This window comes from Branchiostoma floridae, chromosome 13, assembly GCF_000003815.2.
Source record: "Branchiostoma floridae strain S238N-H82 chromosome 13, Bfl_VNyyK, whole genome shotgun sequence".
Taxonomy (NCBI): domain Eukaryota; kingdom Metazoa; phylum Chordata; class Leptocardii; order Amphioxiformes; family Branchiostomatidae; genus Branchiostoma; species Branchiostoma floridae.
In genome coordinates, this window is record NC_049991.1 from 14,154,183 (window position 1) to 14,170,580 (window position 16,398).

Sequence of the window (16,398 nt, forward strand, 5' to 3'; positions counted from 1 at the left end):
ACGGCGTAATGATATTCTGATAAACGGTCGCAGTTGTCCCGAAATAGTTCATTACACCGTTTCGAGGTATGTCAGCACTTAGGCGCCACATTGGCTGAAATTGAACATTTCTAGTTCTCACAAGTACACACAAGTTCAAAATTTGACATTTCTGCATGAGGTGGATCAATCTGTGAAAAGAATTTCAACACACACGTCACCAAGTTGCGAATGGATACAGGAGTAAAGGGGCGCGGAAACCAGGAAGGGGAACCGGAGGTTTGGCTGTGGCGAAGGGCGTTTGAATTTTCAGACTTTGAAAATTTGGCCGGCCGGAGATTCTACGGGAAGTTCGTGACGCACTGTTTTTGCCGCCCAAGGAGAAGGGGAAGTATTCTTGAAGCTATTCTGAGGAAATTGCCTGACATTTGGGCGTCCTAAGACGTTTATTCCTTCTCGTGGAAATCATGGACGACGAGGAGGTACCGACTTTCTCGAGTCCAGAGGCAGAGATCAAGTACTGGAAAGACCTAGCGTTGGAATTAAGACAAAGGTAACCTGGAAACGCTTGTCTTTCTATACATATGCATCTGGGGTACATTTTGAAAGAACTGTCTTCCTGCTGGTAGTCTACGTTTTGCTGTTTGGTGGGCTACTTGTCTAAGTTGACGATGTAGATGTGGGTGGGGGGCTGGGACAGTTTAAAAATCCCTCATCACGAGGCACAACGACATGACATCACGATTAAAAGTCGCCTCAACTAACTTAGGAAAACATTCCAAGCTTCTCCCCCAAATTATGTGGTTGCTCAGATTGTAATTTCAAGCAGGACAAAGATCTTCTGGAACACGATGAAAGAGAGCAAAGTGACAAATTTTGAGGATGACAAGCTTTTTTGGTCATGCACTATGATGCAGACGACTTTTTTAGTGACGCAGGTAAACACAGCAACAACACCTGTAATGTAGGTATAAATACACTTAATTGCACCTTCCTTGTTATAATGGTAATCCAGTAATACCACATGATCAGTTAGCTCCATGGTGTGGCAAGTGGTGTGAATAACTGCTTTCAACTGGTGTGAAACTTCTGAATATCTATTTAGATGCATGTACAAGTAGTTTGATCAGATAAAAGTAGTGGAAACTGGAACAAACAATAAGAGTCTGGAGACAATGATGACAATAGAATGTGAAAACTGATTACAATAGAGTGTTGGATTGTCAGACAAATTAGGAATTTTTGCTTACAATGATTTACAAAATCATAAATATAATAACTTCCTTCTCTTTGTGTTGTTGATTTCTGTACAATGTATAGATTATTGCTGTTGCCCAGCAATGTTTAGTTTCATGGACAGCATTGAGAGATAAACGTAGTATTGAGAGATGTTTTTCACCATTTTTGTGAAGGAAGCCCAAACATTACAGTTACAATACATAACATGGAATGGAACAGACTGAAGGAACAATACTCAGGCACTTCAGGTGTGACAAATGATTACCATTGGCTAGTATTGGGCATTCAAGTATGGTCTTGAATCCATTTGTCTTCTTCCAGGATATCAACATGTTTATCATTTACATCTTGAAGATTTCAGATCAACTGAAATTGGATAGGCCTGACCAGTGGTCATGTGTATTGCAGACTGTCAATGACTTTCTCCATGCCAAGAGTTTGTAATGTTTGTGATATATGATAAGCTAGTGATGTAATACTCTAGTATTTGCACAATGATAACAGGCCTTGCTGCTCTGCCCACAGAATCTTGTGTAAATCTAGAAGTACGTCACACCTTATCCAGGCTTCCACTTCCAGGCAAAGAGAGACTGTATAAACGTATAAAAGAGTTATGTTTTGGTCATACCAAATTCCAAAGATACAAAAAACGGCTTATGCATATCATTATCACCCAATAAATTCCCATAAAGTCAGTGACTTTGTACACAGGGGTTGGCATAGAAAAACTACTGATGTAGTCAACATACATCTAGCACAGTAGCAGTAGAACAAGCCAACAATTGGTCCAATGTTGTGCTGCCAAAGTCAGCAGTGTACATAAGAGATCTCACTTAGTTGAACAAAGTCTTCTTCGTTACACAACCTTCTTTTAATTCTTCCGTAGACATTTCAGTGACTATCTGACACTTCCATGTCAAGTCATTACGTCACAATACAATAGATTAAGTTCAGTTTGCACTGAATCTGTATAGTTCATATCGCACCGATAATGTTAGTATTGTTCATTTTGTACTGATGAAGGTGACAGATAGTCGCCAAAACTTCTACGGAAGAATTAAAAGAAGGTTGTGTAACGAAGAAGACTTTGTGCAATTGATCTACCAACCTGATGATACTATTTACGGAAGATCTGACGTAGTTATGTTTACTAGGTTTGGAGGAGTAACAACATGGGATAAACAAGTACTGGCATGCACCCTATACTGAATTTAAAGTCTGCTGTTGACATTCTTTCTACCAAGGCTCTGCCACATGTTAATGTTTGGAGTGCTGTCCATTACCCTGCCATAATAAACCAAGTACAGATGTGGAATGCCAAATGTTTGGGAAGGCACTTAGCAGTGGCAGTGGGGCTCACCTTTTTCTAAATCTAATCCTCAAAATCTATACTTAGATTAGAAGTCTGTGTCTTTGCATTGACAGTAGTAATACCATAGTGCAGAAGGACAGACTTTCATAATGGATAAGAGGTAATGTTATTTGGGAGTAATGGGGTTGGTAAACATTGGCAGCATTAGGCATTGAGGTCAATAAGGGCAGAGGCGGTGAACTCATCATGATGATAGTATCAAGTACCCTATGGGGTCCCCACCCAAGGAGTAGGTGTCAAAGCTCATGTCTCAATAATAATATTGTCACATCAAACAGTAGGCAGCTAACCATGGTGGCAGGTGTGTAGATATTAGGGAGGGTATGTTGTTCTTATTGTGCTATTTGTAGAATATCACACACAAACACACAGGCATCAACACAACTCACTGTCTCAGTCAAGCATACAAACATTGAAAACAGTTGGGGTAGTTAGCTGTTTTAGGCAAATCATTCAAACTATTCCACATTTGAATACCTATTTTGTGGTGGTATGCAGGCATGTGTGGTTAATGTGACCAGGTGGCTAGTGTAGGGGGTGAAGTTCCCCAGGGCTGCATACCTTGAAATCACCATTTAATGTTATTGGTTACATTTCAGTGCACCCCTGTTCCTTTGCACTAGTGACTATGGTGAATATATAGATGTACATTTTTGTATGCACGGTGCCACCCCTTTTTTATTGACGAAAAGCAAAAGTTAATCACAGATTAACCACAGTAATCAGTTCATCTGCATAAGTGCACCAACTTGTGTTGTTTGTGTTTGGAAACATTACTGTGTGAACATAATGTGCTTGGTATTGTACATTAAAACAAAATCATTCTCTACAAGCTGGGACGTTATCTGTGATCTGAATAGCAATCTTGCAACCACATTCAGACAGCAAACTAATGCAGTCAAAATGCACCAACAGGAGAAACATTTGCAAGTCATAAGGTGGAAAGTACTATTCCCAGTACCAAATTTGTCATGAGCTGTCAACTGCTAGCAGCCAAGTGGCTATTTGATGTCAAGAATGGAAGTTAGTCTGACATGATGAAGCATGCTGCATAGTTTGAGAGTCCATAATACTAGGGTTTTACATTTGGATAATGCTGAAATTTTCAGAAAACAGGTATATCACAGCACAATGCTATACTTAAGTTTTTGTAGCATTACTGTAGTACATGAAGATTGACCTAAGTTGAATTGATCCCCCAGTAAGTGCCCTTGCGAGGCCAGGGTTGTGAAGGGGAGGGAAGGGCCTGCTGTGTAAATGTTGCAAGTAACAGTGACAACAGTTGCCTCAAGCCATTTTCAAATCAGGTTGCCCATCTTGTAGTCTATAGAATGCAATCCAGTGGAAGAAGGAGATTTACCAACATAACCAAGTAGTGAGCCATGCACTATAAAATTGATCTCGCCTATTCTTAATCTAAAGATGGCTTTCTATGACATCATAATTTTGTATGAGGTATACAGATACATGTTTTGTATGAGGTATAATCTTAGTCATGATCTAACGGAGATATTGATGAGTGCTATGACTACTCTTAAGTCCAAGTGCAAAATTGAGATAAAGATTTGTGGTTAACTTATCGTCATTTTCCAGCACCTTTCAGACAAATTATCACCCAGAATCTTAGGATAAGTGACCTCGTTAGCAACGTGAACATGTAAGCTGCTGACACTATGCCAGTATGGTACCAAAGATAGCAGAATTCACATTTTCAGCTAGATTGATGTAAGCTATTTAAAGAGAAGGGCAAAACATGCATGTAAATCAAACACTGACCATTGCAGATTAGCCTACTGATTTGCATCTGTATGGAAGAAGCTGGTATCTTGCATAGCACACATTCATTTTCATGAGGTTGTAAGATAGGAAGATATTCAGCTAAAACGTGTCTTTTCTTTCCCTTCAGTGTAAAAGATGCAAGAGATGAACTTGACGAATTCCAGGAGGAAAGTAGAGAGCTGGAAGCTGAGCTGGAAGCACAATTGGAGCAGGTAGAGGGGAAGAACAGAGACCTGCAAAACTCATGTCAGCGGCTTCAGATGGAAGTAGAGTCATTAAAGGTAATGTTTTGTGGTGGTTGTCAGTTTTGAGTAGTACCGTGTAGTAGAGGTCTGGCCATACCTGTACCACTTTTTTTGCTTTGTTGGAAGCAGAAATCATCTTGCTATGCATGGTGATTTTATTTGATGATACATGTCCATAGTATAAAAAGCAACACCTTACTGACTATTATTTAGAATATTTGTCAGTTCTTTATAGCCTCTTTCTCTACACTCTTGGTTGTCTTTTACAACATAACATTGATAGAAAGTAACTGTGTATTTGCTATCTATGAAGCATAACATGCTAATATCTTATGTCTTTAGGAGAACTGATTATGTGAAACATTGTCAGCCACATACTGTTTAACCCCAATAGCTTTCCATAAAAAGGTAGCTGTCTCTATTTCAGGCACTTTAGGTACAAGATGGATATGGTCTATTTACCACCATTGTGTAGATGAAATTTTATACAGTCGTCATTCATCTGCTGTGTAGACATGGAAGACGCTTTTTGTCTACTCCCTCCCCCTTGAAACACTTAGCTATTGACAGAATGTTTTGAAACCAGAGGTTTTGTCATTGTAGAAAGTCTTTTATCGGTGATTTGTTTCCAGTGATATTTGCTGGTGGTAGCTAAAAACATATGTGTCCAGCAGACACCCTCCTGCCGAATGCATTGTAGGTTTTAGAATATACCACTCAAACTTTATTTTAGGTTGATAGAGTAACCATTCAGTAGTAGCTGTATTCCCATTTACTGTAACAGCAGGCAAGCTATAAACTGGTAATTGAAATCCCACCTAAAAGCCTGCTCTTAGTAATGCATACAGGTCGATATCACATCCCTTGAGTTGACACAAAAATGTCCTAATTTTGAATGATATCAATATTTGCTGGTGATAAACGCTAAAAGCCAATAAGATCACGCCCCTTTGAAGCCACGTAATGTTTGCTTTCAGGAGCAGACTGTTATATATACACTTTGACTTGATGTAATGTGTATATATAACTTTCACGCCCCTCTGTGAGCTTATCCAGGCACGTGTTTGCTTCATATTATTGCAGATGACAGCCATGTTTAACAATGGATAAGTTAGTAAGGCAAAGTCTGGACGAAAGTTGACAGGAAGAATTTTGTTGTAACTTATAAATGCTAAGTAGTCCTGAAGGTTTACAAGTGCAGTGTTTCCAAAATACATGCTTGAAGTCACTTTATCAAGATCTTATCAATGATTGTCCCTACGGATTCTTATCCTGAAAATAGCAAGACTCAACATCTGATAGAGATGCATGAATATTTTAACAGACAACATTTCATGCTGCTAAAACTAGTTACTGAAGAAGTTCTATAGTTAATCCAGAAGTCATCTTTTTTTTGTATGGAACAACCATTGTTAAAATTAATTAATATTAATAGATATAATATCAGCATTAATAGTAGTAATCTCATCTTTGTTGTTGCATGATAATACTTTGTATGATTGACATCACACATTATGATATTTTCTTCTCAGGAAAAGCTTGAAATCTGTCAGAGAGAAAGCCACCAGCAGATCACACAGTTACAGGACGATCTGGCTCAGACCATGGGCATGAAGGAGGAAATGGCAAAATACATTCGGGAGTTGGAACAGATCAATGACGATCTGGAGAGAGCTAAAAGAGCAACCGTCGTATCTCTAGAGGAATTCGATGGAAGATTAAATCAGGTCAGTAACTGTTATAATTCATAGTAATGAATAATGGTTGATGATGTAAAACTAAAAGAAACAGTATACCCAAAACCCACATCATTTAATAAAAGTACTAGTATCATGTAAATTCAAATAGCTGGGCAATTAAAGTATGTTGCCAACAGCATTTACAATATATAGAATGCATACTTCATACTAGAGCTGTCTCCAGGGCCCGTCCATCCGTCCCAGGACGAAGATTTGCTTGTTGGGAAGGAGAAAGGTTTCTGCCAAAAAAATTTTGAGACATGAAATTGATAAAAATGTTAGCTTAAAAGTTAAAATGATGGATTTATCTATGAAAATTAACAACGAGGGCTCCCAAAGAATGAGTGGGACAAAAGAAATTTAAAGCTGAAGACAGCCCTTTTTTGTAAGGAACCTTTGAAAAGTGTTCCTGTCCCTTCAAGTAAAAGTATTCTGCCAAAGCAAATTAAGCATCAAAGAGCACTGCGGTGAAATATTACACCTGTCAGCCTCCTTTCAATTTGCTGCCAAGTTGTGCTTGCCAGCCTGGGCAAATTGATTCTGCCCTGCATAGCCCGACAAAATCAATGCTAAGCTCATTTATTATTGAAGAGAGGATCAGACCTCCTACTGTGAGTTGTAGGGAAGGTAAACAATTTCAGATTTTACCCTAGAGCAGAATATACTTGTAGATGAAATGGAATAACTGTTATATTGCTGGCATGCATATTAATTGGTTCGGCAATTTCCTGATGCTACTTTGTGTGTGGTTGGTGCTTAAATAATTCGCAACGTTTCAAGGTATCATTAGACAAAATGCAAGTCAATGAACAGTATTATGTGATGTATTGATTTTGAGTACTAATTTGTACATCTACTGATCTACATTAGAAAGGGTCATTTGTCTGTCTAAACTATATTGTCCATGGCAGTAAAAATTTTACTGTTAGTGTTGCAATGTTCACTATACTAGGAAACATTGACAATGTGTGTTTGAATGGCCAGAATAGTCAGGAATATTTTTTATATTTGTATTTCAGGCAATTGAGAGAAATGCCTTTCTTGAAAGTGAACTTGAAGAGAAGGATCAGCTAATGGAGACAATACAAAGGCTAAAGGATGAAGCCAGAGGTTTGCATATTTATTCTTAGGATTACTTACCAGCTGTGGTATTTCTTGTTTGGTCACAACAGCTTACTTGAATATTTTACTGATTAGAACTTGCACATTCCTATATGAGGCCCTTACAAAATATTTTAAAGGAGTTACCAACCCTTTGATGTTTTCCCTGATATTCTTCCTCAGACAGAAGAATTTGATTTCAACAGAATTTGATTTCAACTCTTGTGAGACTACTGTAAATACAGAAACTTTCGCGGTGGTTTAATGTTCATTTCCATGGCAGTAAGAGACTACAGTGCATGGTGCTACCGCGAACTTAAAACCACAGCAAAAAGTTCTTTTTCCCGCTCCCATGAAATTAAATCCCCGCGAACTTAAATACATTTACCGTAACCAAGATTCCAAGGGTTAAGAAATTGTTACAGTTAACAGTGATGAAAGTTTATTTTTAGATAAGGTCCAGCTGTTGACAAGGCAAAGGGCAGAAATTCTGTGACCCACGAAAGTTTGTTCATATCAATTAGACCAGACTTGCTTTATTTGTCCCATAGCTAAAGACTATGTTGTTGCGACAGTTGTGTAAGAAATGTACATTAGAATTGAGCAAGAGTGAAAAGATTGCTAACTGGTGATCTGTTTTTCTTTTCCAGACTTGAGGCTGGAGCTTAATGTACGGCCGACCCCACTGTCGACCAGTAAAGAACAAGCTGGTGAAGATAAGGATGAGGAGAAACCAGACAACGATAAAGTAGAAAGGAGAAGCAGACCAACTCCTATCAGCATGCCTGATAACAGAGCAGTATTGGAGAAGGGCATCAGTACAACACCTCCTGTTGGCACGCCACCTCCACTTAGGGATAGAGGTAATGTTACCCTGACAGTACAATGGTATTGTATTTTGGCCAGCTTGTGCAATATTTGACGAAGATGAAAGTAAATGTGTGCCAAAACACATGTAAGAAGCTATAGGAAAAGTGAAGGCATAAATTATAGAAAATAAAATAAAAAATTGACAGTACCGGTTAAGAAAGAGAATTACAAAATGTACTTCCTAGTTTTGCCAAGCCTAATGAAGCTGTGTTTTAGTGTCTTTGGACCCAAAAAAAGAAAAAATTGAACCAAAAATCATTGACTTAGATTTCTCTGATGTTTAATAGGAATAAACAAAATTGCACTGAATACATAAGATGGACATACAAATGCAAGAAATTTTGTTGGATTTCCTACTTTCAGGACATTACATGATGTGTTTTTGTAATATTCTTTTCCCTACAGGAAGCTTTTCCCAGATGAATGGTGCTGCTTCAGGTAGCACACCGCTCACGCCGTCCGCTCGTATTTCAGCTCTCAACATTGTAGGAGACCTGCTCAGGAAAGTAGGGGTAAGTTGATGTTGATGTGCAAAGGTAATCTCCAAGCAGATTTACCAGTGGCATAAGATAGTATCAAAGCTGGCTAAGGAGTACAGTTGGCCAAAGGGAGTCATCAGCTCTGGTAGCCAAACACACTCCTAGGCTTCACTCTTCTGGCAGATTTTGATACTATCTTATACTACCGTAAGATCTGCTTGGAAATTAGTGCAATGGAACCATCTATTCTTCTTTCAAGCCACAACCTTTATTGCTTTAGGTTTGTTTTGGTCTCTCTCTAACTAAGACAGCAGGAATTTATTTAATTCGTTTACTCAGCAACAACATATGTTAATTTTTCTTTCTTCAACTTTAAGACAGCTGGATTTTGAGTTCCTTCAAAGATTTCTGAAAATTACTTAAAACTGATTTTTGTTTCTTTCAGGCATTGGAATCCAAGCTGGCCTCATGTAGAAATTTTGTGAAAGATCAACCAGGAAGTAGGAGTAGTGGTAGCAAGGGGCCAAATTCACCCAGGTAAGTGTGCCCTGTAGCAGGGCTGCTTCTCGCAACGTGTACTAACCCTGGCACTTTTCTAGCATTCACAAGCCTGGATCACATGGGTGAAGGGTGCAGGGATTTGTTGCTCAACTTGAGGTCCTTTTTGGTGATGGTGTTCTGCATAAATGAACATTGCTTGTTAAAAGCTGTTATGCATTGAGTTACTGTTGGGGCCTTGTGACAACCCTTCCCTAAATGCTATGAACCCCCTTTAGACTCAGTGGTGAAACACCCTTCTAAAATTTACTGCCAAACTACCGGAGAGCTGGTGTCACAAGGTCACTTTGATTTTAAAGCAACTCCTTTTTTATAGCTCAAAATGTATAATGAAATTCCAAATCCAAAGATTCCAGACACCAGGCTTGTAATTTTTTTGTTTACAACATAGCCCAGAAAGTCCAGCCACGCCACGAACAGCAAGGCAGTGGTCAGGACCAACCACCACCACACCAGTAACAGGCCAGCCAAGACCACAAAACTTGGTACTTAACAATCAGTCAGTGGCATCTCCAAATGAGTCCCCTGTAACAAAGACCCCCTCGCCAAATCCATGGTCGTCCCCAAGCCAGTATATTCCTCCACTCGAACATGTGATCCAGATTTTTGAGTGGTAGTTTCTTGTGCCAAGTCATCCCATCTACCTCAGCGTGTATGCTTGCATGCTCACGTGCCAAATCACAGTTTGCACTCAGGCAAGTTTCATATCATCATAGTCCCAGGTTGTGGTGGATGGTGTCTGGCTATGCTGTCTCATAGTCATAGTTTTGTGGTGATGCTGCTTTCCAAAGACCTTACCCCTACTTTCCTAATACCTGTGCCATACAATGCACCCCTGTTGAAAAGTGGTACAGTCAAAAGTCTCAGGTAGCAATGTTTGAGACTGGACCAGTACACTTGTGAAGGGGGTGGAGCAGGATTCAGTGCACGTGGCAGGAGGCATGGTGTTGGCGGTGGCTGGTAGTGGTGGCATGTGAGGTGGCTGCAGCTTTTCTGGCTATGTAAGCCGACAATTCATATAGCAGACTGGGCTGGTTTTAGACATACCTGTAGCAGCAAGTCAAGTAGTAGGCTCACCTTTCTATACAGCCAATCCACAACTTGTTTAGAAAGTACAAAATTTCATGTTCTCCTTGTGTTGTCCTCAGTTTAGTTCATATCATATGATGTAAATGTTTATGGAGCATCTGAACTATAGAAATTGCAGTAGTTTCTTGATATATGCAAACTAACTTTGATCATGCTCCACCATTCATGCAATGATAAGGCTCAAGTTCATGGCAAAACGGCAACTTTGTTGTTGTTTGCTGTAAGACAAAAATTGCTACACAAATAATTACGTAATACTAATAGATCTACAGTAGTTGAAAAAGGATTGGCTGGAGTGAGACTGTATAAAAAGGTGAGGCTTCTGCCTAGCCACAGCTTTGTTTGAGTAGTTCTGACTCTGAGGTTTGTCTGAACTGACACTAGAAGGTGCTAACATGCTGGGTCAAGGTGATACTTCTCAAATTTCATCATGCTCTCATTGCATGAACTTGAAGTTGCTAGCTATGTTTTTGAATTTTTAACTTACAGTATATGACTGTGTTTTTCAATATTCCGAGAACATATCATCCATTTTCTTGATCATTGCCCACAAATATAAATTCGTTTTTGTAATTGACAGATTCTGGACACTTACAAATTTCATCAAGCCAAACCCTTCCTTGAATTGAGTTTTGTTTACTAGTATGTTCTTTACTTTCCAGGAGAAGGAACATAATGTTTTTATAGAGCCCAGCAGACACTACAGGTGATTGCTAGCCTGTTTTCTGCTCATTTATAGTAGCCTGAATGTCAGCCTTAGTGCAGTGCACTGCTCTAGTGTCAGTTCAGACCTTATGTATTTGGTGGTGGTGGTGGGATTTTGTTATTTGTGCACTAGAGAATGTGTGCTAGTGATGCTATTGGCCATGTATGCTATGTAGTTGTGCTTGTGAAATCATTTTGTTTCCCATACATCCACCACTTCATACTGCTTATAGTCAGTGCGGTATCTGTTTTTCTTCCTTCTTCATTGTCAGAGTTTTCCACAGTCATTCAAAAGTAGGGAAGGGGAGGATCACAATTTTCACAACCAATGTATCACTTTGAAATGTAGTCCCTTTTGATTTGTGTAGCTATATATACAGTCTTTGAAAAATGTTCTTGAATGTTTGGTTGATCTTTCTACTACTAGTAGGCATCACACAGCAAAAGAGCACCATCATGCTCTCATAAATGCTAGATATCCACTGTACCATAGTGCACATTTTGCTCCACTCCATCCCCACCTCCACGCTTTTGTTGAACGACTGTGGGAATCCCTGAGCCGGGTGTTGTCTGGCCCCCACAGTCAGCCGGCTGGCCCCTCCCGGCCATCAGACAACATCCTCCTGCCTCTGTGTTCTGTCCTTTCCTGCTGTGAGACCTCTCTTGTTCAGGCCATAAACACCATCAAACATGACTCTCCTGACAGAAAGGTCCAGTCTCCACCTCCATTACCTTCTGATGCATGGCACCTTCAATTACTAGATGCACTGGAATGATGTTATTCAGACGATAAATAACATCATTTGTCTTTCTTAATTTTGCCAATTTGCTAGTAGCTGAAAGTAGAACAGATGTGTTATTATAAATGCGTCAGTCAAATTGTTATCAATGTTAGCTGTGAAACAGGCTGATTATTTGCTGTTCAAATTACGAATTAATTAATAAAAAGAAATTTTTCGTCTTCCCCAAATAGGTAAGATTTTTTTTAAACACACTTGTGTACAATGTAATATCTGAACAAATTGTACCTTTCTTACCTCATTGTCATCAAAGTACAAGACTGCGTTCAAGTATTTTTCACTTTTCAAGATGGCATATAAATTTATCTTGATACGAATAAAAGGGTTAGGAATCTGAGTGGTGCATTTCCATTTTTATGATGTCTGTGCATGCTTTAGCTCTGGACATTTTTCTGAACTTGTCAGTTGCTTCCTTCCTTCCTTTCACTCCATCAACCCACCAAACCCTGTATGAATCATAACTATTCACTTGAGATGGAAAGAACTTACTAGAACATAACCATATACTATAACAAGAGTTCCTCTGTTAATCATAACTCGTCTAAAATATAATCTAGTACGTTGTGATAAGGTTACTAAACCCTTCACAAATTTTCAGGTTATGGCTGAAGCTAAAACTGTAACCCCTAACGTATAGTCCAATAGTTTCTCTAGAACATCAAAGTTTAGCTGTATGTGTGGGTAGGTATAGATAGAACTTAAAACATTCTAAGAGACTCAGTAATGTAGATTGGTTACATAGCAGGAAAGGATAGAGACCTTAGTGCAGGGGGAATGAAGTGAGGTGAGCTGTAAGGTCATAACATGTAAGTACTCTGAAAAAGTTGCATCCCATTGTATGCAGTTGTGTCCCTCATCGTTGGCTGCTTTACATGTGCTTTCCATGTACAGTGCCATTTGACTGTTCATTCTTACCCTTTCTGTTCCGTTCCAACAAGTTTAGTTGCTACAGACTTGTTAAAAAATGTTACATGATTATTGCTTGCATGAAGCCATCATACTGTGCAGCATGTTAACGCAAGGCTGCAAAAGTTGATAAAGCTGCAAGTTGTGTGTTGTACAGTTAATGTTCTCCCTGCAAAATGTCAAAAGAGTAAAATTTCCCAAGCTTTTAAAAGCATGTACATGTGCAAATTACTGGTAGTACATTTCAGGCCATAATTGGAGATTTTGACTAACAGTGAGTATATATATCAGTACAAAATCTTAACATAGTAAGCAATTACAATATCTCACATTTCTTTTCATCCTCACAATACAAGACCCATGTTCACAATCATACCATCTCCTTCTTGCTCATTCTAAAGGCGGCTGAGAGTGACTGATCTTTGACCACTCTGGGACTAACACAATCATGGTAAAGTCTACTTGACTTGGTTGCTTTGCACAACCAGTTCACTAAAGCCTACTAACATACCCCATGCAATATTTCCCATTTCATAACTAACACTACACCTGGTAGATGTGTGTAGTTCTGTCTGTTAAATTCCCTCTACCCTATTGTAACTAAAGTTAACTTCTCATTTACTAACTGCTCACTGCAATCTGTTCACTGTTTCCTATAAGAGCTGTGCTGGCACTTAAACCTTTTGTCTGCTTGGCTGTAGCTATAATACAACTAACTCTTATACATGTCTGTCTACACTGGTAACTCAGTTAACATAATCTTCTCATTGCACATCAGACTCAATCCAAATCAGTAGTGGTAAAGGAGATGGAATACTAGTATTCTTTGTAATAGCATAAATGTACTGATGTAAAAGAGTGCTACAGAGTGTTAACTTTGTATCTACCAGAACCAAGTACATACTGTACATGTACATGAACTCTTGTAGTCTACATGTACCCGTAATTCATGAAAACTAGTGAAGAAAGCTCATACTAGTCATAGCCATTAACTAGATACAGAATATCCTCCTTATTGCAGTTTTTCAGCCATACTTTTCATGAAGCCCACAGTTAAAATTCATTACTTTTACAGTTTAGATCTATGACTCCTAATCTTCTGCCACTCTGGTCTATACAAGACCTCTTAATCTTGTTCTGATCATACAACATTCACCCATCATACATTAATACAAAGTCAAAACAAATAGTTTTCATAGGGTCTGAGTTAACCCGTTTCCCTCCCCTTGTGTGTGAGTACATGTAACGTCTTATACCCTTATGTGATTAACCCTCAGTTATAGCAGTGCTACTCATGACCCCTCTCTCCCCCCACAAGCGTACATGCATGGAAATCCTCCAGGCATTCGGCTCTGCATGTCAGGCTGGCACTCGCAGGTACATTTTTACGTGTTTGCCATCGGGTGGTCCTCACGTGAAATATGTGTCAACAGGACCACATCGGGGCTATTCCATCGTCACCACTTATTTGTAACCATCTTTCTTTTTGGTTAGTCAGTGAAGCTAAAGCACAGAGAGGGTTTAAGGGCTCATAAAGTTTATAAACATTAATTTTGTCAGGATCCCTTTGTTGACTGATTTTTTCATCCTCTACTTTCTTCCTTTTTGGTGTCCTTTTCCATAATCTGAGTCAGAAATTCACTGTGAAATGTGTCCCTCTAAACTAAATTAAAAAGTGGAATAGCCCTTACTCAAAAGTTCCAAATACATGTATGTGTGTTTATTTTTCCTCATATCTTTATGTTAATTAATGCAGTCATTGTCTTGTTCTGAATGCATGGTTTTCTAATCTGTTATATGTTATATATGCAGAAACAAGCTTTAAAAATACAGTTCACATAAAAATCACCACTACTCAACATGTACATATTAACAGGGGGCAAAGTAAATCCGGAGAAACATTATCTATTACTGATGACATTACATCATAATTATGCAGGTAGTCTACATAAAAAAATAAAGTTTTGCAGATTGAGAGTATCTTTCGAGATTTGCAATGTTGTCTGTTAAATGTACTTTGTCATATGTTCACCAAATTAAACATGTTTTCCATGTGTATGAAAAAGCTTGGCAGCTTTCGTGCATAGTACAAGTTGACCCACATTGTATGGTCTAAGAATTTTTTCGAGCGTGATGTATGGCAATTGTTGTTGTTTGTCTCTTTATTTCCTTTCCTGTATGCCAGTCATTGGTTTATGTTTTTTGCACCCATTTTTGTTATAATGCATGTCAACACTTTTAGTTCCTACATTTGTTTGTTATAATTTGAACAAAGGTTACGAGTAAAAATTTGTGTCTATGCATGACTTACAATTACATGGAAGGAAATAGCATGTTTTTGTTGTATCAGTGCGTTAGCAAGTATCATGTATTCTACTTAACTGTAAAAAGACAATTTTTATTTTTCTTCTTATTGCGCTATTCAGATTCCTAACCTCATGAGTCTTCGAACAGAAAAAAATAACAATTGGTTCTCTTTACCAGCACGCGTTTCTACTTTGCCATTATTCATGTTAAAAAAATGAATCATATGACAAAAAAGTATGCCTAGATTTATGAATCTCAGAACAGGCAGTAGATTATCTTTTTCATTTGGCAAATTGGAAATGACCTGTTGCCACTTTTTAAAAGATTTTTATCCTAAAAGGTAGATTGGAATATTGATTTGTATGTGCTGCCAAAATGACGTTTGTCAGCCAGTAAAGCTTGACAGTGGACAGCCAGCAATATGGGAGAATAAAAGAACTCTACATTTACTTTTAATGTGTTTTCCTTCCAGGGCCAAGCGACTGAACAGAGGGTCGGTGTCCTCCCCCAATCCACAGGGCCTGGTGAAGATCACAGTGTGAATCAAGACACAGTTACTGACCCCAAGAGTTTCTACCAAATAGCTTTCTAGCTGTATTCTTACTTAATTGAGCACGCATTGCTTTCATGACTTTATAACACGTGATTCCACAAAATATATCCTCCAGCAGAATACATTCAGTTGTCATCTGTGCCTATTACCACTCATGGCCAAGCAGACAAAAGTTTTTTTTTGTTTTTTTTCAAAACGCCTACCCCAGCTTTTCAATAGGGAGGCAGATGTTCCTATACCTAATGTCTATCAGTTGCCAGGAGAAAAGTTGCTATTGAAATAACTGAGCTCCCATCACAATGGTAAAAGATATTGCCTAATATAGGTGGTGTAAAATCTCCAATGCCCTTTTCAATGTGCCATTCAACAGGGAGGTTTAGGGTTCTCCAGTTTATGGGGGTCAACTACAACTATATGAACCTACAGTTTGGTGAGGATGTGTGCAGCATTACTCCGTATCACTTGCCTCGTTGGGATGAATTAAAAACATCCAGCATTTAGATAATTAAACCAACATGCTAACAGCTGTTTTTAAAGGTCTTCACTTTTCCTTCTGATCTATTACGAAAAAATTAACATGGAATACATGGTTGTGTTCATCACCAAGCATATATAGGTAGCATACTGTTCTTGCCAGGAAAATTGACATTTATGACCAGTTCAACTCAAAACACCAT

At 38.6% G+C, this 16,398-nt stretch overlaps 1 protein-coding gene across 5 annotated transcripts; it reads left to right on the forward strand.

Moving 5' to 3' along the window:
* Positions 1–150: 150 nt before the first annotated feature.
* Positions 151–16,202, forward strand: LOC118428436 (nuclear distribution protein nudE-like 1). 5 transcript variants are annotated; one of them, XM_035838496.1, is made up of 9 exons: positions 152–532; positions 4,497–4,650; positions 6,147–6,341; positions 7,373–7,463; positions 8,105–8,317; positions 8,730–8,836; positions 9,249–9,340; positions 11,739–11,865; positions 15,641–16,202. In XM_035838496.1, the coding sequence occupies exons 1-9, from the start codon at positions 447–449 to the stop codon at positions 15,758–15,760; spliced, it is 1,185 nt and encodes a 394-aa protein (XP_035694389.1). In that variant the 5' UTR covers positions 152–446; the 3' UTR covers positions 15,761–16,202. The 5 variants fall into 5 exon arrangements, with proteins under 5 accessions (XP_035694390.1, XP_035694389.1, XP_035694391.1 ...); XM_035838498.1 differs by lacking the exon at positions 11,739–11,865 and adding an exon at positions 14,180–14,238 and having other exon boundaries at positions 155–532; XM_035838500.1 differs by lacking the exon at positions 11,739–11,865 and adding an exon at positions 11,113–11,156 and having other exon boundaries at positions 156–532.
* The last annotated feature ends 196 nt before the right edge of the window (positions 16,203–16,398 follow it).